At 51.2% G+C, this 21,793-nt stretch overlaps 1 protein-coding gene across 50 annotated transcripts in view; it reads right to left on the bottom strand.

Annotated features, from left to right (window-relative positions):
- MAP4K4 (mitogen-activated protein kinase kinase kinase kinase 4) overlaps positions 1-21,793 on the bottom strand; it is a 183,248-nt gene that overhangs the window by 94,680 nt on the left and 66,775 nt on the right. For all 50 annotated transcript variants that reach the window (XM_036454120.2, XM_036454110.2, XM_036454112.2 and 47 more), the window contains exon 3: positions 9,365-9,421. In XM_036454120.2, the coding sequence (XP_036310013.1) occupies positions 9,365-9,421 (57 nt within the window). The remainder of the gene's footprint in view (positions 1-9,364; positions 9,422-21,793) is intronic.

The following is a 21,793-nucleotide window of genomic DNA, read 5'->3' as shown; positions in this document are numbered from 1 at the left end:
CTCTTTTGGTGCAAAATCCTCAAATTACCCAACAAGAGCTTGCGACAACTTTAAATTGTTCACAAAAAACAATTTCCAATCAATTGCGTGCACTTGGCAAAGTCCAAAAGTTTGGAAAATGGGTTCCTCATGAGTTGACCGACAACAACCGTAATCAAAGAGTCACAATTTGCAGTTCGCTCCTCTCTCGTCAAAACCGTTTGCCGTTTTTAGAGCAAATTGTTACCGGAGATGAAGAATGGGTGCTGTATGTTAATTTGAAAAGGCGGCCTCAATGGTTGGATAAAAATGAGGCTCCGCAGCCCACGCCAAAACCTGACTTGCATGTGAAAAAAGTGATGTTGTGTGTTTGGTGGAATTTTAAAGGAATTCTTCATTATGAACTTTTACCATCTACCCAAACCATTACAAGTGCAGTGTATAGTGCCCAATTGGAAAGGTTAGCCCAAGCTTTAAGAGAAAAAGAACCCGCGCTGATTAATGGGAAGGGCGTAATTCTTCACCACGATAACACACTACCGCATACTGCAAGAATCACTGCTGAAAAACTGCGCCAGTTGGAATGGGAAGTTCTCCCTCAACCTGCATATTCTCCTGATATTGCCCCTTCCGATTATCATTTGTTTCGTTCTTTGCAAAACTTTCTTCTTGGAAAAAAATTTAATAATGAAGAATGCCTCAAAAATGCATTGACCGAATTTTTTGCATCAAAATCACAAGAATTTTACAACAGAGGGATTGAAATGCTTCCTGAGCGTTGGGCACAAGTAGTAGAAAACAACGGCAACTATATTGTTGGTTAAATTTTGTTGTATTGTTTAAATAAATTCGATTTAAAAAAAGGTATTAGAAAACGACATTAATTATTACTAGACCTAATAGATCTGATCTGTGAACCATGTAAAGTATTGAATACTTACACATACATAAATTAAGTCGTGACAAAAAGCAAACCCTACAAATGAGTCAATACAGAAACTCAATCTAGCTACAGACAAACTGATGAACCTCACAGAGGAAAGAATTACTTCATGTAGCTTCTGAACACAGCACTCTGCCTAACAGATACATTACACAGACGAAAGTTACTACCGATAAGTAGTAACATTGTTATTCAAATTCTGAAAGGACTTTAAAATAAAGCAAATATGTAAATACATTACTTTATTATGAACCAGTTTTTTAATATAAAGTATACAAGAATTTAAAATATAAGGAAAAACTCTGGTTTTGAAAAGTGTATTTCCATGCTGTCTGCTGAAAGGACCTAGAGGCAGTAACACCTCAGCAGCAATGAGCACACATTCAAACGTTGGTTGCTAGCCTGTCCAGTGTGTCTCAGTGGTTGAGCATCGACCTATGAGCCAGGAGGTCATGGTTCAATTCCCAGTCAGGGCACATGCCAGGGTTGCAGGCTTGATCCCTCACAGGAGGTGTGCAGGAGGCAGCCGATCAGTGATTCTCTTTCCTCATTGTTGTTTCCACCCCTCTCCCCCTCTCCCTTCTTCTCTAAAATCAACAAAAATGTATTTTTTAAAATCCTACACCACACAAACATACCACTCTAAAGCTGAGGAAGCTGCGGATGGTGCCTGCCTGTTTCGGCCCGCCTGCGGAAGGCACGAGTAACCACAGAGTAGCGTGCAGCCTTTTTTGTTATTAACTCACAGTGGAATCCAAATCAAATGCTTATCTTATAAACCCACTAACTTGTCTTGCCTTGTTTAGTTCATGGACTTTAATTAATTATAATATTGTACTAATGGAGGCCCAATGCCCAGAATTCGTGCACGGGTGGGGTGCCTAGGCCTAACCGGTGATCAGGGCCAATCGGGGTCATCTCGCCCAGTTCCAGTCAGGGCAGGCTGATCAGGTCCAGGACAATCACATGTGTTTTTGCCACCTCCCTGCATTCCGGGGGTGGATGGAGCCTGCAGTGACAACAGAGGAGACAGAACTGAGGTGCTGTTGTTGGTGGGTGCTCCTAGGATTTGAAGACTGCCAGCCAGGAGGAGGGACCAGGGAAGGTTGGCTGGCCACGAGAGGTTGGCTGTGGGAGCACACTGACTCCCAGGGGCAGCTCCTACATTGAGCATCTATCTGCTCCCTGGTGGACAGTGTACATCATAGAGACTGGTTGATGGGTTGTTCTAGTCCCAAAGGTCACTTAGGCTTTTATATATATAGATTAGAGGCCCGGTGCACAAAATTCATGCATTGGGGAGGGGGGGTGGCAGGAGAGTCCCTCAGCCTGGCCTGCACCCTCTCCAATCTGGATCCCCTCGGAGGTTGTCTGACTGCTGGTTTAGTCCCAATCCCACAAAATTGGGCCTAAACCAGCAGTGGGACATCCCTCTCACAATCCGGGACTGCTGGCTCCTAATCGCTCACTGGCCTGCCTGTCTGATCGTCCCTAACCACTCTATCTGCCTGCCTGATCGCCCCTAACCACTCGCTTGCCTGCCCAATCACCCCTAACTGCCCCTGCCTGCTGGCCTGATCACCCCCTAACTGCCCCCCTACTGGCCTGATCACCCCCTAACTGGTCCCCTACCAGCCTGGTTGCACCCTAACTGCATCCCTGCTGACTTGACTGCTCCCTAACTGTTCCATGCCAGCCTGCCTGATTGCCTCTAACCATTCCGCTGCCAGCCTGATCAATACCTAACTGCTCCTCTGCCGGCCCAATTGCCCCTAAATGCCCTCCCCTGCAGACCTGGTCACCCTCAACTGCCCTCCCCTGTATGCCTGGTCACCCCCAACTGCCCTCTCCTGCAGGCCTGCTCTCCCCTCCCCCAGCAACTGTCCTCCCCTGAAGGCCTGGCTGCCCCCAACTTCCCTCCCCTGCTGGCCTGGTCAGCCTTAACTGCCCTTTCTTGTCAGCCTGGTCGCCCCCACCTACCTTCCCCTGCCAGTCTGCTTCTCGCCCCCCCACTCTCCTCTTCTGCCAGACCAGTCACCTCTAACTGCCTTCCCCTGCTGGTCTAATCACCCACAACTGGCCTCCCTTGCTGGCCATCTTGTGGTGGCCATCTTCGTCCACATGGGGGTAGCCATCTTGTGTGTTGGAGTGATGTTCAATTTGCATATTACCTCTTTAATTATAGGACTAGAGACCCAGTGCATGAAATTCGTGCATGGGAGGGGGGTGTCCCTCAGCCCGGCCTGCACTCTCTCTAACCAGGGACCCCTCAGGGGATGTCTGACTGCCAGGATTAGGCCTAGACTGGCAGTCAGACATCGCTCTCATAATCCAGGACCTCTGGCTCCTAACCACTCATCTGCCTGTTGGCCAGATCCCCCTAACTGCTCTCCCCTGCAAACCTGATCCCCCTAATCTCTCTCCCCTGCCAGCCTGATCACCCCTAACTGCCTCTGCCTTGGCCTCGCCACCATGGCTTTGTCTGGAAGGATGTCCAGTCAAATTAGCATATTACCCTTTTATTATTATAGAAGATAGAGGCCTGGTGGGGGCCAGCTGGTCTGTCCTGAAGGGAGTCCTTGATCAGGGTTGGGGTCCCAGATCAGGATGGGGATTCCCTTGGGGGACGGGGACAGCCTGGGCAAGGGGCTGCCGAGGGGTTGCAGGCCAGCTACATCCCCATCAGGGTGGGGGTCCCACTGGGGGGCAGGCCGGCCTGGGCAAGGAGCTGAAGACTGTTTGCAGACCATCCACACCCCCATTGGAATGGGAGTCTCTGCGGTGGAGCAAGCAGCCTGGGTGAGAGATCTGGGGCTGTTTGTAGGCTGGACAGCCCCCTGATGGGGTGGGAGTCCCTGCTGGGGGAGGAGCAGAAAGGAAGAAGGCCTGGGGGTGGTTTGCAGGCCAGACAAGCCCCAGGCTTTGTCCACAAGGAAGTCTGGAAGGTCTCCGGAAGGTCTCCCAGTCTAATTAGCATATTACTCTTTTATTAGTATACTTATACCACCGGGGAAACTGGGTGCAGGGTGTATAGGACCTCCTTATATACTTTTCTGCAAATTCATGTGACTCTATAATTATTTCAAAAACAAAACAACACATTCTAGATCTCATGTCCTGGTCATGCCCAGCTTGAACACATCCTTAACCTGTTCCTGAAACCCTTCCCACAGCCAATTATAAATTACAAGCTTTCTTCAAAATCCTAAAGATAATCAATTCTTAAAATGTTAAAATCTGAGAAGCAATATAAAGAGATTAGAAGCTTGGTACATGAAATTCATGCACGGGTAGGGTCCCCAGGCCTGGCTGGCAATCAGGACGGATCAGGGCCTTCCTTTCCTGGCTGCCAATGGCCGGGCAGGGCTTTCCTTTGTTCAGCACCGCCCCCTGGTGGTCAGCACATGTCATAGCAAGCGATCAAACTCCTGGTCGGTCGAACTCCCAAGGGGACGATTTGCCTATTAGCCATATATTATATAGGATTTTTACATCTCTTGCAAATAAATGCCTCTCTTTTTAAATCCCTTGGCTTCCTACAGTCCCTAACACCTATCCCCAAGGGGAGTTATGAATGTTCTGCTGGCTTTGTATTCCAGGTCCAGGTCCATAATCAAAGCAGGTGAGGGGCGGCCACTAGGGAGCACATCCACTTGGGACTGCTGAAGCCGCGCTGTTCTGAGAGGGGCCCCACACTCACCCCCCACACCGCTCTCCTCCGGTCTTCAGAGCCTAAGGAACAAGAGGGGCCTGGTAACTGTCTCTTTCCGCCGCCCCCCCCCCCCCAATATTTTATTATTGATTTTTTACAGAGAGGAAGGGAGAGGGAGAGAGATAGAGAGCTAGAAACATCGATGAGAGAGAAACATCAACCAGCTGCCTCCTGCACACCCCTACTGGCGATGGACCGAAATCGAACCTGGGACCTTTCCGTCCACAGACCGACGCTCTATCCACTGAACCAAACCGGTTTTGGCATGGTAACTGCCTATTGATTTCACTTAAGGAACTGACTCAAGAGTTAGTGATTTTTCCCAAAAATAAGCATTCACAACTTTTTGCTCCCTAGAAAAAATTGAGAAGTCAAAAACTACGTAGAATCCTGCTCTCCTCCTGCTGAAGTTGAAAGCAGAAAGATTTCAGTCGACAGGAATTTGCTCCCAGGTCTGACCCAGGCCAATGCCTACAACTAACTTCAAAGGACCGCCAAGAGGCCTCCCATGGGGGTCAGGCAAGGGCATGTTTCCTGGGGTGCCAGCTGCACGCTGTCCTCTACCCACTCTGCCCAAGCAATAGCACAGAGGTCTCTGCGTGGACACAGGACGGAGCGGCCAGAACAGTAGATGCTTGATTGAGTTTGCATTTGTTTTCAAGACTCGCCATTTGGTGTCCATTTCACCCCACACATGGTTTGTGCATGATTATGTTTCAAGGAGTCCTGAAAATGCACTTTCCAACATGGCCTGTTTTTTTTTTTTGTATATAACTCAGCAGCTGTGGACAAAGTGTCTGCTGCACACAGCTGTGAGGTTTGGAGCTCTGCTCACAGATGGACAATAGGAAGCCAGCCGAGCACCCCAGTGGTTATGTGAGGGGGAGAGGAGGAGGAAGAGTAAGAATTTAACTCTCCTTGACATGCTCTTATGTTTTACACATTTTTAAACAGTGACCATGTCCTGCACATATATAACCAGAGCCAGGCCTGGCAAGGAGGACGTCTACAGGAAAGACCCGCCTCCCTGCGAGGGGAAGGAGCTGGCCAGGCAGCCCCGAGAAGTGCGGAAAACACCAGCCCTCTGAATTACAAATGCTTCAAAAACTGCGCAAGGTGACAGTTATGAGGCACCCATCAGTTTGCCAGAAGTGTGTAAACAAATGTCACGGAGCACGGCCTGTAGCCTCATGGCCTCCCAGGGCGGTGTCAGCGCCGGGCATGGAAAGGGGTCAGGAGATGGTCATCCTAGTCACTGTGAGCCCCGCACAAGACAACTCGACATTTTACTTAAATTACAGTCAGAATTGGCTGCTCCTTTACTGCTCTTTATCTTAAAAGTCATATCTACTGGAAAGCATCCATCTCCCACAAACTGTACACGAGTAAGGACCCTGCCAACAGCAAACAGCCACATCCTCTTGTGCTACTGGACCCTGCACAGCACTCAGCCACATCCCCGTGTGCTCCCGGACCCTGCCCAGAACACACAGCCACATCCCCGTGTGCTCCCCGGACCCTGCCCACAGCACACAGCCACGTCCCCGTGTGCTCCCCGGACACTGCCCACAGCACACAGCCACATCCCCGTGTGCTCCCAGACCCTGCCCACAGCACACAGCCACATCCCCGTGTGCTTCCGGACCCTGCCCACAGCACACAGCCACATCCTCGTGTGCTCCCGGACCCTGCCCACAGCACACAGCCACGTCCCCGTGTGCTCCCCGGACCCTGCCCACAGCACACAGCCACATCCCCGTGTGCTACTGGACCCTGCCCACAGCACACAGCCACATCCCCGTGTGCTCCCGGACCCTGCCCACAGCACACAGCCACATCCCCGTGTGCTCCCGGACCCTGCCCACAGCACACAGCCACATCCCCGTGTGCTCCCCGAACCCTGCCCACAGCACACAGCCACATCCCCGTGTGCTCCCCGGACCCTGCACACAGCCACATCCCCGTGTGCTCCCCGGACCCTGCACACAGCCACATCCCCGTGTGCTCCCCGGACCCTGCCCACAGCACACAGCCACATCCCCATGTGCTACTGGACCCTGCCCACAGCACACAGCCACATCCCGTGTGCTCCCCGGACCCTGCACACAGCCACATCCCCGTGTGCTACTGGACCCTGCCCACAGCACACAGCCACATCCCCGTGTGCTCCCCGGACCCTGCCCACAGCACACAGCCACGTCCCCGTGTGCTCTCGGACCCTGCCCAAAGCACACAGTCACATCCCCGTGTGCTCCCCGGACCCTGCCCACAGCACACAGCCACATCCCCGTGTGCTACTGGACCCTGCCCACAGCACACAGCCACATCCCCGTGTGCTCCCCGGACGCTGCCCACAGCACACAGCCACATCCCCGTGTGCTCCCGGACCCTGCCCACAGCACACAGCCACATCCCCGTGTGCTCCCCGGACCCTGCACACAGCCACATCCCCGTGTGCTCCCTGGACCCTGCCCACAGCACACAGCCACATCCCCGTGTGCTCCCAAGACCCTGCACACAGCACACAGCACACAGCCACATCCCCGTGTGCTCCCGGACCCTGCCCACAGCACACAGCACACAGCCACATCCCCGTGTGCTCCCTGGACCCTGCCCACAGCACACAGCCACATCCCCGTGTGCTACTGGACCCTGCCCACAGCACACAGCCACATCCCCGTGTGCTCCCGGACCCTGCCCACAGCACACAGCCACATCCCCGTGTGCTCCCCGGACCCTGCCCACAGCACACAGCCACATCCCCATGTGCTACTGGACCCTGCCCACAGCACACAGCCACATCCCCGTGTGCTCCCGGACCCTGCCCACAGCACACAGCCACATCCCCGTGTGCTCCCCGGACCCTGCCCACAGCACACAGCCACATCCCCGTGTGCTCCCCAGACCCTGCCCAGAACACACAGCCACATCCCAGTGTGCTCCCGGACCCTGCCCAGAACACACAGCCACATCCCCGTGTGCTCCCGGACCCTGCCCACAGCACACAGCCACATCCCCGTGTGCTCCCCAGACCCTGCCCACAGCCACATCCCCGTGTGCTCCCCAGACCCTGCCCAGAACACACAGCCACATCCCAGTGTGCTCCCGGACCCTGCCCAGAACACACAGCCACATCCCCGTGTGCTCCCCGGACCCTGCCCACAGCACACAGCCACATCCCCGTGTGCTCCCCGGACCCTGCCCACAGCACACAGCCACATCCCCGTGTGCTCCCGGACCCTGCCCACAGCACACAGCCACATCCCCGTGTGCTCCCCGGACCCTGCCCACAGCCACATCCCCGTGTGCTCCCTGGACCCTGCCCACAGCACACAGCCACATCCCCGTGTGCTCCCCGGACCCTGCCCACAGCACACAGCCACATCCCCGTGTGCTCCCGGACCCTGCACAGCAGTCAGTGCCACAAGAACCTCTGGCCAATCAATCACACAGCAGCACTTTTCCACTGCAAGTCTCCGTGTCCTATGTGGCAGAGAAAAGAGCAGTCACTCACAGAGCCACACCTCACACTGGAAAGCTCTGTCACTGCCGGCAACCGAGACCACGGTGCTCTCCACCGCTCCCCACACACACTGGAGAGCAGGGTGGCGGGGGGCTCTCAGACCACTCACTGTGCTAGTGCACCTGCCACGCCTCCCTCCATAGACCCCAGACTGGGGAGATTGGGGCTTGATTTAAAAACACCCAAGCCCCCAAAGCTGCTGGTTAACGCTCCCTATAATCTATGATATAAGATGGTAAATCTTATTCAGATTAAACAAGTTATAAGAAATAATGAGAGTGTGAAGTAAATTTCTGGTGAAAATGCAGCTGACCCTTGAACAACATGGGGGACAACAGGTTAGGGGTGATGACCACTGAAAATTGCTTATAATTTTTGACTCCCCAAAAACTTAACTGCTAATCGCCTACTGTTGACCAGAAGCCTTAATTAGCACATACTCTGTGTACTGTGTGTGTTACCTACTGTCGTCTTACAACCAAGTAAGCAACAGAAAAGATACTAAGAAAACCATAAGGAAGTACTTTAACAACATTTATTGGGGGGAAAAATCTGCATATAAGTGAAATGGCACAGTCCAAACACTATGACTCAGCACATGCATGCACACCGGCACACACTGAGGGGCTGACTTCCCCTTCCACCTAGAACCACACAGTAAACCCCACGTGACCATTTTAAGAACTATTTTTTGCTACTAAATTTTGCCAACAGTCTGCTCAGCATTCTAGCAGATGTTTCTGTTTTCAAACCTCTGGGAACTGGCTGGCCCTGTTTTCTTCCCCATGTTAAAAATAAAGAAATGGCCCAAGTGTGGCCTCAGAGAAGCTCCCCTCCCCCTCCCTGACTCTCCCATTTATGTGACTTTCCCATCCCCTCTCAAATCTCATCTTTTCCACTAGAAGATGTTTCCTATTATGGTCCATTATGTTGCCAAGGATGACATCATTCAGAGGTGTTTTTATTTTGTTTTGTGTTTTGTTTTTTTTAAGAAGATGCTACTGTTAGTTACTTTGAGACCATCTGCAACCACTTAGCCCACTATTATGCTGGGTCTTATGAACCTACAATGTGGTCACATTGTCACAGGAGGGCAATTTGCTCAAGATGATTCTCCAAACAGAACAATGCTCTTCCACTGGCAGGGGCAGCAGTCCCTGACTGCCTCCTCCCAATATAGCTAAGTATGTTTGTGACCCCATCTTACCTCAGTAACGTCCATAACTTTGATGGCCGCCAGCTGACCTGTTTTAACATGTCGACCCTGAAAAACAGAGGAAAAAAAGATAATTGGCACCACTGTTCTGCACAATCCCTAGGACGGAATGGTTGGTGTTTCAACAAATCAGTTCTTCCATATTTCCCCCCAAAAAATAATGATGAAATAGACCATGCTTTCCAATAGAACAATATTGTTACTAATACCAAGGAACTACATGTGATAAACAATTGGAACAGATGAGTTTTGACAAGTTTCTCCTTTTTTTTCCAGGGTTAAATTTCTGTATTGTTACTTCTCAACCCAAGCAACTTAAATGTGTTCTTCTGTAAATCAGGTTGAGCACTCAAAAAGAAATGACAGAAAAAACACCCAATGTGTACTGCTGGAAATGACTGACGGTCTTTCTTCCCCGTGGCGTTCCCAGTGCTTGACTTCACAGGAGTCCATCTGAGTCTTCCTGAAGGCTCCACACCCGCAGCTCCCGAGTGGAAAGGCTGGGAGAGTCCCCCGAACCAGGGGAGCGCAGCGGCGGGGCGGGGCGGGGCGGGGAAGGAGGGCACAGGCTGAAGCCTTGTCGCAGCTCTATGGAAATTCTGGACCAAGAACCTAAAAATGCATCATGCATTTATATCCCCAGGTATTTCTATCTTTTTAACCTTTACTGCTGAGAGTATCACGCGGTCCCCTTCCGCCCCCACTGTCACTAGTGTTTCACATTAGGTCCTTCTCCCCTCACAGGGCAAGGCTCACCGGTGCAAGGCTACTGGGTCAGTTCCCGTTCCCTCCTCTCTGCACCCTCTGCCCCAGTCGGTCATTTCCCAGCGGAGCAGCCAAGAACCCGCGGTACCCTGAGCACCAGCGACTTGAGAGCTTGGTGAGGAACGGTCCCCGGCCTGCCGCCACGGCGAGAGCCCTGGATGGAGCACTGGGACACTCGAGCTTGAGCCTAAGGAACACTCTCCCTTTATTCTGGAGAATTCTGGAATGTTTACATAGGAACTCAAGTTATAACTGGGTCAGAACACCAACTTATGAAAAGGAGCCATGGTCACGGGGGGCTCCTCGATGGCCCATAACCCTACAGTTCATGGCAGGACAGGTGCCCGGACAGATGCCACTTACAGGCAACCAGCGCCCACACCCCCTCAGGCCAGGCCCAGGACTCCCCAGCTCACACCCCCTGCAGGCACTGTGACTTGGCCTTCCCCACAGCCGCCCTCCTGTCTTCTGCAGTGTTGCCCTTGTGAGAGGGGCCCCAACAGTGCAGATCTGCAATTCTGCTTGAGGCACCAGGGAGATCCAGAGCCAGACACAGGGAACCCATAAATATCTTAAGAGATTGTAATTACACATGTCAATACAGTAACCAATAATAAAACTTAGCTTCACTTCCTGGACTTGCCTTTCCTGTCACAAACCAGAAAAGTCAAGCAAAGAACATACCAAAGGAATTCTTTACAGAATCTGAAGGCACATGTGAACACACTCTGAGTCCCCGCCCCAGGCTTCCCAACAATGATAGCGGGGTTCTGTTTGTTCCTCATTTCCCACTAGAGGCCCAGTGCACAAATTCAAGCACAAGTGGGGTCCCTCGGCATGGCCTGCAGGAATTGGGCCGAAACCAGCAGTCCAAGGTCACCTGCCACTCCCGCTCATCCTAGCCCCGCTGTGCCTGCGGCAGGCTCGCACCCAGTCAGTCCTGATCGGGGAGGCTCACGCCCCCATAGCAGCGCTAACCAGCCATGAGCCCTACGCCTGGCACCCATCCCGGCGAGGAGGGTGGTCCAATGCACACGATCGACCCTCAGCGATGGTGGTGGGATGCCCTTGCCGGCCGGGCATCCTGATGGTGGTGGGATGCCCTTGCCGGCCGACCCATCCTGCTGACATTCGCATCGGCTCTTGGGAACCACCTGGCAGCCGCTTTTATAGGGTTTCTTCCTTGCAGAGTGTCTAGGGAGGGAAGTGGCCACTGTGCCCAAGGACAACTTCCAGGAGGTGGGTGGCGCTGGTCCATCGGTGCCTAGCCCATTCTCTGGGGATTAAATCTGCAGGACTACTGAGGGAGGAAGTGACTGCCGACAGGCAGGTGGGCCACTGGGACAGGTCGGTCAACTGAACCGCACTCCCACTATGGGAGCACACTGACCAAGGGGCAGCTCCTGCATTGAGTGTCTGCCTCCTGATAGTCAGTGTGCATCATAGTGACCAGTGGATCAATGGTTTAGTCGCTTAGGCTTTTAAACATAGATTAGAGGTCCAGTGCATGAAATCTTTGTGTGTGTGGGGGGGGGAGGGGGGGACAGTAGGGGCGGGGGCGGCCAGGAGTCGTCCCTCAGCCCAGCCTGCACCTTCTCCAATCTGGGACCGCTGACTCCTAACCATTAGCCTGCCTGGCTGCCTGATTGCCCCTAACCACTCTGCCTGCCAACCTGATAACCTGCAAACCACTCCCCTCCCGGCCTGATCGACACCTAACTGCTCTTCTGCCAGCCCGATCACTCCTAACTGCCCTCCCCTGCCAGCCCTATTGCCCCCAACTGCCCTCCCCTGCTGGCCCAATTGCCCCTAAATGCCTTCCCCTGCAGGGCTGGGCACCACCATCTTGTGGGGGCGTGACAGTCAATTAGCATATTCCCTCTTCATTAGAAAAGATAAATTTTCTTCCAACAAATACTGGAGATCAGAATACTTTTTCTTTCTGCTTAGTTTAACCTAAAACAGATTCAGAGGCATGGAAAGCCCCAAGGAGGAGCACAGTATGTGACAGAGAACATCCAGGACAGAAGACCAATCGCTCTCCGTGGCAGGAAGCAAACACCACAATGGGGCTAGTGGCGGAGGAGGCTGCCAGACAGGGTGTGGATCCCTTCAGATCTAAGCTGCAAAGGATCCTTGCCCAATGCCAGAGGGACAGGTGTGAGTCCCCACAGGCCAGGGCGAGAAGCTGTCAGGAACTGCACCTACTCTCTCCAGACACGGTCCTCCGCTGCCCGGTCGGAGGTCCGTCTCCTTCGAGGTGGGAAGAGGCCTCCCGGTGACCTGACCGGTCGCTCCTCATTCCACCCAACATGGAAGCTTTGTTCCTTGATCTTAATGATGTCAAAGTGGTCCTTGTTTCTTTAGAGACGAGACTTCTTAGCTAAGAGGCTGTGGGGAGAGTGTCAGTTTTTCTTTTCTAGGAAGGAAGGCAAGCTCAGTCTCCCTTTCACCTGTAATGTGCAGGCCTCACATCCACACAAGACCCAATATGAGGCTTCTGTAAGTGACACAGGAACCCATGACTGTCTTATCCAGTCTCTGGTGATTCCTATGCATTCCGAAGATTTCCGTGCTTACACAAAAAAGCACAAATTAAGTTTTCTCATCCTTTTTTGGACTATATAGTACTTATTACAATAATATATGCACTTGTGTTAGCTGAGGTTTTGGTATGTAAAGGTAAAATTTGTAACAAATAAATTCTAACAAAAGTCAATTACTATGTTTATCATAAAGTCATATAACTTACATTCTAATATGTTCCTGAGTTCAAAGGACAGGCAAGCCTGATTCAACAAAATAGTTGGTTTTACAAAAAGAAAATAGCCCAAAGAGCTAACAGGGCACACATCTGGTGGCTCAGCCAGCTCTGGTGCCAATTCTCTCTCCAGGATGCCTCGCTCACCACCTTTCATAATTTACCCTAAGAGTTCCATTGGGCACCTGAAACCCATTTAACTTTACTAACCAATGTTACTTGCAATAACTTAAATTATATATATATAAAATTTTCTTTCCTTTTTTTTTTAATTCCAACTAGGCCTGACTAGAGTGGCTCAGTGATTAAGCATCACTCTACGAACCAGGAGGTCACAGTTCAGTTCCTGGTCAGGGCACATGCCTGTGTTGTGGGCTCAATCCCCAGTAGAGGGCGTGCAGGAATCAGCTGATCAATGATTCTCTTTCATCATTGAGGTTTCTATTTCTCTCTTCCTCTCTGAGATCAATAAAAGTATATTTTTTTTTGGGGGGGGAGGGGTCCAATGGGAAAGGGGGACCAACAGGCAGAGCACGGAGGAGGATTTTTAGGGCAGTGAAACTACTCTGTATAATACCGTAGGGATGGATATTTGTCATTAAAATTTGTCCAAATGCACAAAAGGTGCACAACATCCAGAGTGAGCCCTACTGCAAACTACAGACTTTGAATGATGATAATGTATCAATACTGGTTCATCAAGTTCAACAAATGTACCACTCTGGTGGGGGATGTTGCAAATGGGAAGGTTAGATGCATGTATATATGGGAAATCTCTGTAACTTCCTCTCAGTTGCTGTGAAACCTAAAACTGCTCTAAAAACTAAGGTCTTTAAAAACTTTTAAAATTCCAATCCACTCCCCCTTATATTTTCTATTTTAAGAGCAACTATAGTCCCTGTATGACCCTGTGGCCAAGTGGCATGCGCATAGCACTCCATCCACTGGCCACTCTTCCTAAGATCCTACGCTCCCCAAAACAAAGACCAGCGTAATGGGTTCTGCGCTGTAAACCCCCAAACCACAGGCCCTTTAGGCTCTTTCCCAAAAGGAAGTGTCTGCAAAAGCCCCAAAATCCAACTACCGGGAAGCACGGTACCAGGCACCACTCCCGCCGCAGAGGAGCAGCAGCCCAGGCCCTGGGGGAGAAGACGGGCAGGCGTGTGGCCCTGCGCTCACCCTGTCCCCCAGCCCCAAACCAAGTGTGAGGGAAGCAGGCTCGAACTTGTGCCATTTTACCCTGCAACTACTATTTCTTATTACAGTAACATCTGTTTATTGGCTCTTCCTCCCTTCCGTGACCAGGGCTGTGGAAGAGCAGGCAGACAGAGGAATCTTGTCTGTTATGAGATCACCAAGACTTGCAATTTAATGAGAAGACAGTGCTTGTCTTCCCTTAAGTTTAAAATCAAAGGCTTCCACATAAAGCTGGGCCTTTCTTAGGCCAGAGGCACCTTATCTGGAACACTTCATTTAAGGAAAATCATGTCTCAACGGCAGAGAAGGTAAGACTGAACGTCTACGGAGAATGGGACGGTAACGAGAGCATGGTGAGACCCGAGCGCCGAGTGCCCACTCCCCACAACCGGCCCTTCTGCCCGGGGACTCGGCAGGCAGCTCAGGGAAGTCACCACGCACCACGCTGCACGCTGTTCTCTCTGAAGGGGAAGGGGGGCTGGCAGACAGCAAGCTGAGTCCCGAGGGTGAGCTAGCACTGTGGCCCAAATCGCCTGCAGGTTGAGAAGTACAGACAACACAGGTGAAGAGAGAGGAAAAGCTGCCGGGAGGATTCCTGAGCAATTCCTTCCGGGGGCAGTGGTCACGTGGGAGGGAAGACAGCTGCTTCCTACAGACACCTGGCAGCGCTGCATGAGGACTGCGGCTGCCCCCGGGAGGCAGCAGCCCGCTGGGTGGTGCCCCGGGAGCAGGTGCCTGGACCACAGCATCCAGTGTGAGGAACTAAGTTTTAAGAGAGCGGCAAATCGAAGAGCACCAAGAGGCCCTGACCGGTGTGGGTGGCTCAGTGGTTGGAGCAGTGGGGTCCTGGGTTTGATTCCTAGTCAAGAGCATGTACCTGAGTTATAGATTAGACCTCTGGCCCAGGACGGAGCACGTGTGGGAGGCAACCAATTGATGTATCTCTCTCACATGGATGTTTCTCTCCCTCCTTCCCTGCCACTCTCTCCAAAAAAAATTAAAAATCATTGGAAAGAATATCCTTGAGTAAAAATTAACAAAAATAAATAAAGAACATCACCGACCAATGGAAGTATACACAAACCCATAACACACAGTCCCTATGTCAGTGCTCACACACAGCACAGCTGCCCATTAAATACATATTGCTTCCGTATCTGTTCACTGTCTAAAGCTACTAAAAATAGTGAATTCGTCTTTCTCTATTTTTCTGTTATGTCAATATTTTTAAAATTAAAATGTTAATATTTTAAAGGAGAAAAAATAAGCTCTTTCTTCATTAGTTCATTTCACATATTAAATACTTAAATACTGCCTAAAGGTGTCCAAAGCAGGCACTGATTGGAAGCCCAAGCCCACCAACGCGAGGAGGGTGACGGCAGCCAGCCCCGGGACCTCTGCTGGCCACCACCTCTCTGTGCGGTGGGGATGAGACACCTCCCTCTGCACAGGCCCTGCCGTCGGTCAGAAGCAAGCACCGCCGCTGCAGCCAGCAGCCTGGCTCGGGTAGACAGCACCACGCCGGGTGAGGGGAGAGCGTCTGCGGGCAAGACTCAGGGGTCCAAGGTTCCAAAGTGCTCACGACCTGGATCAGGGTGTCCCCTCAGGGAGCCATCTTCCAGGGGAGAGGACTGCTCTCGTTACACAGCCATCACAGCACAATCAGTGCCACTCGCTCACACGGCAAACAGCATACAGAACCAGAAGCTTTCTCCAGTCCCCACACAGCTACTACTAGAAATTGATATATATTCTTACTCACTTAAAATAAGTCATATATCACGTTTTAATTATCACAAGATAATGACTCATGTTTATCTTGAATATACTATCAATCTGAACTCCTCCTGGCATTCCCTTAGAAGAATGTAGGGCGGCCATGGGTCTCTACTCCAAAGCAAGGAATCCTGTCTTTTTTAAATACACAGGGTGGGGCAAAAGGTTTACAGTTGTTCATAGAGAAAACAAAACACTAGTGCTATATAATAAAGAGGTAATATGCAAATTGACTGTCACATTCTCCCACAAGATGGCCACCCCCATGTGGTCACAAGATGGCCAGCAGGGAGGGCAGTTGGGGGGCAACCAGGCCAGCAGGGGAGGGCAATTAGGGGGCAACCAGGCAAGCAGGAGAGGATAGTTGGGGGCGACCAGGCCAGCAGGGGAGGACTGCTAGGGGTGACCAGACCTGCAGGGGAGGGCAGTTAGGGGCAATCAAGCCAGCAGGGGAGGTCAGTTGGGGGTGACCAGGCCACCAGGGGAGGGCAGTTAGGGATGACCAAGCCGGCAGGGGACAATAGTTGGGGACAATCAAGCTGCCAGGGGAGTGGTTAGGGGATGACAGGGATCAGGCCTAAAACCGGAAGTTGGACATCCCCCAAGGAGTCCTAGATTGGAGAGGGCACAGGCTGGGCTGAGAGATCCCCCCCCCCCCCCCCCCGTGCATGAATTTCGTGCACTAATACAAGAAAAACTGTGTTTCACATACACACCGGTAGACCTATTTCTGCCCCAACTGGTAAATGCAGTTTTAACTTTTGAGTTTCTCAAATATGGAGGCAAGAGAGAATCAGGGAAGGGAGCTGGGCCTTAGGACTGACAGCACCAACATAGCCCACAGAGCTTCCCCACACCACCCAGGGGCTGGCCACGGCGTCCTGTACAACACGATGAACTTCAATATGGAACACAGAATTCTGTAGGTTCCCGTTTTCCTCTTCATCACTAATCCCCTTGCTCTCAAAAAGTTTTCCTACACATTTCCCTTGTGACTTCACAGTACACTCAATTTTTAGAGTCATACTCATGGAGTGATTTCAATATTAAAATATTACTTCAAGCATCACTAATGTACTCAAACTGAACTCTTCTCGTTGCCTTAGAGCTGTGGTTGGCAAACTGCGGCTCTCGAGCTACATGCGACTCTTTGGCCCCTTGAGTGTGGCTCTTCCACAAAATACCATGGCCTGGGCGAGTCTATTTTGAAGATGTGGCATTAGAAGTAGTTTAAGTTTAAAAAATTTGGCTCTCAAAAGAAATTTCAATCATTGTACTGTTGTTAGTTGGCTCTGTTGACTAATAAGTTTGCCGACCACTGCCTTAGAGCAAGCATGTCACACTCAAAAGCTAACACAGGCCAAATAAACAAGGTTGAAATTTATATGGGCCACACAAAAAAACAAAAGCTTCAATTTTCATAGAAACGGATGTTTATTTTGATAGAGTCATGCTGACTACAAAGGGCTGAAATAAACAAGTTATCATTAACATAAAATAGAAAATTTTAATAAAAATTAATATTTTTCTTGAACATTAACTTGCCAAACACTGAATAACTGCACAAATTACTAAGTGTAATGCAAAAAAAACTATTTTTCTTATTTTCTCAAAGCATCTTATGTTGAAAATCATGACATATTTACAAAGGCTGTACCATAAGCACAGATGCGTTCTCCGTGGTATAGACCAGTGTTTTTCAACCTTTTTTGGGCAAAGGCACACTTGTTTCATGAAAAAAATCACGAGGCACACCACCATTAGAAAATGTTAAAAAATTTAACTCTGTGCCTATATTGACTATATATAAAGTAATTCTCTTGAATAGGAATCAAATAAACACAAAGAAAGTATTTTATAATTACTTTATTATGAAATATTAAGTAAACAAAATAGTGAAAAATTATAAAATTCTTGTCTTGTCTGCACCTACGGCACACCAGGCAACATCTCGCGGCACACTAGTGTGCCACGGAACAGCGGTTGAAAAACGCTGGTATAGACCATTTCCTCTCGAGCTGTGCATGCCCAATCTAGCTTTCTAAGAATCGTAACAAGACTGAACAAGTAAATGCAATAGAAGAACAGGTCTGGGACCTCTCGGGTCACAGCCAGTGTTCCGACCACTCCCCAGGCGCAGGCCAGGCGTGACCACGCAATGCAAGGTGAGCGGGCAGAGTGGCCGGGGGGGACTGTGCTTCCCTCTGTCCGCCCCTCCTTTCCTCCTCCTTCCTACCAATACCCACCTTCACTCAGCAAAGCAAAGGATGACAGCGCACCCACCACATGTTCATTCTTCTTTAACATGCAACAGCACAGAAGGCCTGGCAGCCACCTCACTGAGAAGAGCCACACCTATTTTACGGAAAGGCGGGTAGTTCTGTGAGGTTAGGAAACCAGCCAGGGAGCAGGAGATGGCATCTCCCTGGGAGCAGCGCATGCCCTCAAGGCCGTGATGGGAAGAGGTCTGCAGCCCAGAATCACTCCCCTCACACTCATGAGTAACTGGCAGTGAGTGAGCGGCAGGCGGCCAAGCTGTGAGGAAGCGCACAGGCCATGGGTGGCTGTGCCCTTCCTACAAGTGCGCCTGCTTTCCGGGCGCCCCCAGGCAGAGGGCCCTCCGGGGGCTGCCTCTCCACGCCCTCCTCCCAGCCCACCTCTACTTCCAGGGAACCGCTGGCTCCCGCCTCCGGGGCTGCAACGGGGACATTGAGAAAAGATGGCCCGAAGCGCTCCACCGCCACAGACACTCCTGTCCGGTGCCCACCAGAGAACTCCTGAGAACCTCAGGGGCCGGCAAAGCCGGGGCCATCAGACGAAAGGGCAAGACTCGAAGATGAGGAAGAGAGGGAGAGCCGAGACTTCACAGCTGCCTGGGGATCAGAGGCCGATCCGGCAAGGAACTTACCGGCCCTCACAAGCTATGCCATTGCCTCATGAGCTCTGGCGTCCAGGACCCTTACCTGGGAAGGCAGGAGACATGCCTGTGCCTCTTTCTTCCCAGGACACAAAGCTCTGCTGGGCGGTTCAGCACCTGCGCCCTCCCATCAACACCCTCTTCAAGGGGCTGCTGCTCAGGGGAAGTCCTCTCCTCCCCAGGCTCAGCAATAACCTGAAACTCTCCAAGGCACAAATACGCCAACACCTGCTTTCTTATAATAAATTCAGGTATTAAAAGTGAAAGGGAACTTCGATCCTCTGAATCAGCTGCACCCCCTCCCCACTAAGCAACATCATGACCATGAGGGGGTCCCGCCACTTCTCACTAGACAAGGTGCATGGCTCTGGTCACCGGGAGCGGGGGGGGGACACGACGACGATGACAACAGCGACCAAGCAGGTGATGTCACGTCTGTGCGCTCATTCTGAGGGGACACAGCAATCCAGTGCCGCACGTGCTGCTGCTGTCAATGCTCTGGAAGAGCAGTTAGGCTGCAGGAAGAGCCTGGCGGAGGGGCGGGCCGGAGGGAGAGGCGGTCTCACACTGCGCCCTGTCGTCAGTAGAGCTGAAGGAGGTGATGAATGCCTGGCCCTGTAGGACCTTGGGAGCCTGAATTAACCTCAACAGAAAAGCCAGGGCGCCGCAGACTGCAGATGGCCCACTGCCTTGGCCAGGGCGTGGTTATGGTGGCCGGCAGGCCAGCAGGCAGCACGGAGGTTCTACCCTGTTTCCCCGAAAATAAGACAGTGTCTTATATTAATTTTTGCTCCCAAAGATGCGATAGATCTTATTTTCAGGGGATGTCTTATTTTTCCATGAAGAAGAATACAGTACACATTTATTGTTAAATGAAAATAAAGGAAATTTATTACCTATATACGGTACGGTAGTACAGTAGTCGTCAACACAAACCAGACAAACTGAAAATCCTACAGTATCAAGAATTTACTCGCCGAAACCGGTTTGGCTCAGTGGTAGAGCGTCGGTCTGCGGACTGAAAGGTCCTGGGTTCGATTCCGGTCAGGGGCATATACGTTGGTTGCGGGCACATCCCTGGTAGGGGGTGTGCAGGAGGCAGCTGATCGATGTTTCTCTCTCATCGACGTTTCTAGTTCTCTATCTCTCTCCCTTCCTCTATGTAAAAAATCAATAAAAATATATTTTAAAAAAAACAAGAATTTACTCATTTATTCAATGACAATCATGTCATCATCTTCTGGAACATCATCATAACGATCCAATTCCTGAATTTCCTGGTGAATTTCTTGTGACTCCATTTCTTTCAGAATCAGTGGACCAAATCTCTCATGTTTAGCCTAGGGAGGGCTTATTTTCGGAGGATGCCTTATATTTCACTCAGAAGGAAACCTGTAAGTAGGTCTTATTTTCAGAGGATGTCTTATTTTCGGGGAAACACGTTAGGAAAGCGATGGCGGTGGTGGCCTGCTCCCCGCCCTCGGCCGCCAGTCCTGCACTGACCACGCCCGGTGCACGCTGGGCTGAGTCCCAGAGACAGGGCTGCAAGAAGCAATGCCGAGGCTCTGGCCCAAAGGCCTCCAGACCTCCTTCACCACCTGGCTGCCCGGCTCCTCTTCAGCAAGGCTCACCCTCCCGCCGTGCTCTGGCCACCAGGGCTGAGCTCACCACACTGCAGACACACGTCCTTCTAAGAGGGAAAACAAGTGGTTTCCACTGGAAAACCAATTCCTCCACTTCCGGTGCACAGCACTGTGAGTTGTTGTTGGTATGTGGCTACCTGGCCTGTGAGGTATAAAACCCAAACACTGAGCGGTGACGAAGCTGTCACAGGGCCGTCTTGTTACAGAGGCTCCTCTTCCTGTCCGGCACCCTGGATCGCAGAGGCAATCTTGGAGTCTGTGGCCAGAACCCACTCCCTCGATGCTGATACAGAGCCAGGCTCTTTTCCCCAGGAATTCACTGACTAAGTTGTGTGTGTGGGTGGGAGGAGGAAAGAGGGGAAGGGTGTCTTTTTTTTTTTTTTAATTGAACATTCCAAAAAATAAAACGACACAAAATTTTTAAAGCCCAGTTTTTAAATTCTCTGAAAAACAGGTTTGTTAAAGCTGGGTCCTACCCGGGGGAGGAGTGTGCAGACTGGCCTGAGTGAGGCTGCGGGGCTGGCGGCAGGACAGGCGCCCTGGATCAGGGGTGTGCACTCTCGCTGGCAATCAGTCACCAGCAGAGGTGAGTAGTTGGTTGCGCGTGTGTTTTGTTCTGTTGGTAATTATATACGCTTGGGTCTCCCTGAGATCTACTGGATCAAAATCTCTAGAAGTGGGGCCTGTGCATGCATATTTTATAATCTTCCCTAAATTACTCAGAATGACTGCAACTATGGTCCCATGAGGGATGTCAGGAAGATTCCAGTATGTGCCTCCAAACCCCTGTTCCCAATAAAAAGTGAAGTCCATCCCCCTAAAACTCCCACCCCAGAGCACATTATGCTGCGCTAAGACCACACTGCCGCTAGCAGATGCGTCACTGTTACCTCCCAGACGGGAAACAGCAGGCCGTGTATCTTATCGCCCAGACAGGGCCGGGAGAACACCACAGCACTGGTGGGAAGTACCGGGCAGCAGGTGTACACCAGGGCTGCGGGGAGAGCGGAGGGGAGCACACCCACCCTTCTCCATGCTTCAAGAATGTTTGTTCTAAGGAGGAAACAGAAGAAGTCACTCAAATGGTAAGTCACTAATTATCAACTATTCTCCAGAGCATTACCTCGATTCACTGAGGTTCTGCTTCCAGGCATATGTTGATAGTATGGCTCAAATAAACTCATAAAAATTCTTTGCTAGTACAGGTTTCAATGGATTTTCAGGTTAACAGCTCCAAGAAAGTCTGGGAATAAATCTGGGAGCTATGAATGCTTCATGGAAAACAACCAAGTGGAAGAGACCCAAGACGACCCAGGAGCTACTCCCTTGGGCAGTGCAGGCCCTTCCCTCTCCCCCCCACC

Source organism: Pipistrellus kuhlii, unplaced genomic scaffold (genome assembly GCF_014108245.1).
Source record: "Pipistrellus kuhlii isolate mPipKuh1 unplaced genomic scaffold, mPipKuh1.p scaffold_m20_p_27, whole genome shotgun sequence".
In the NCBI taxonomy this organism is placed as follows: Eukaryota; Metazoa; Chordata; class Mammalia; order Chiroptera; family Vespertilionidae; genus Pipistrellus; species Pipistrellus kuhlii.
This window is presented reverse-complemented; position numbering and strand designations above follow the sequence as displayed.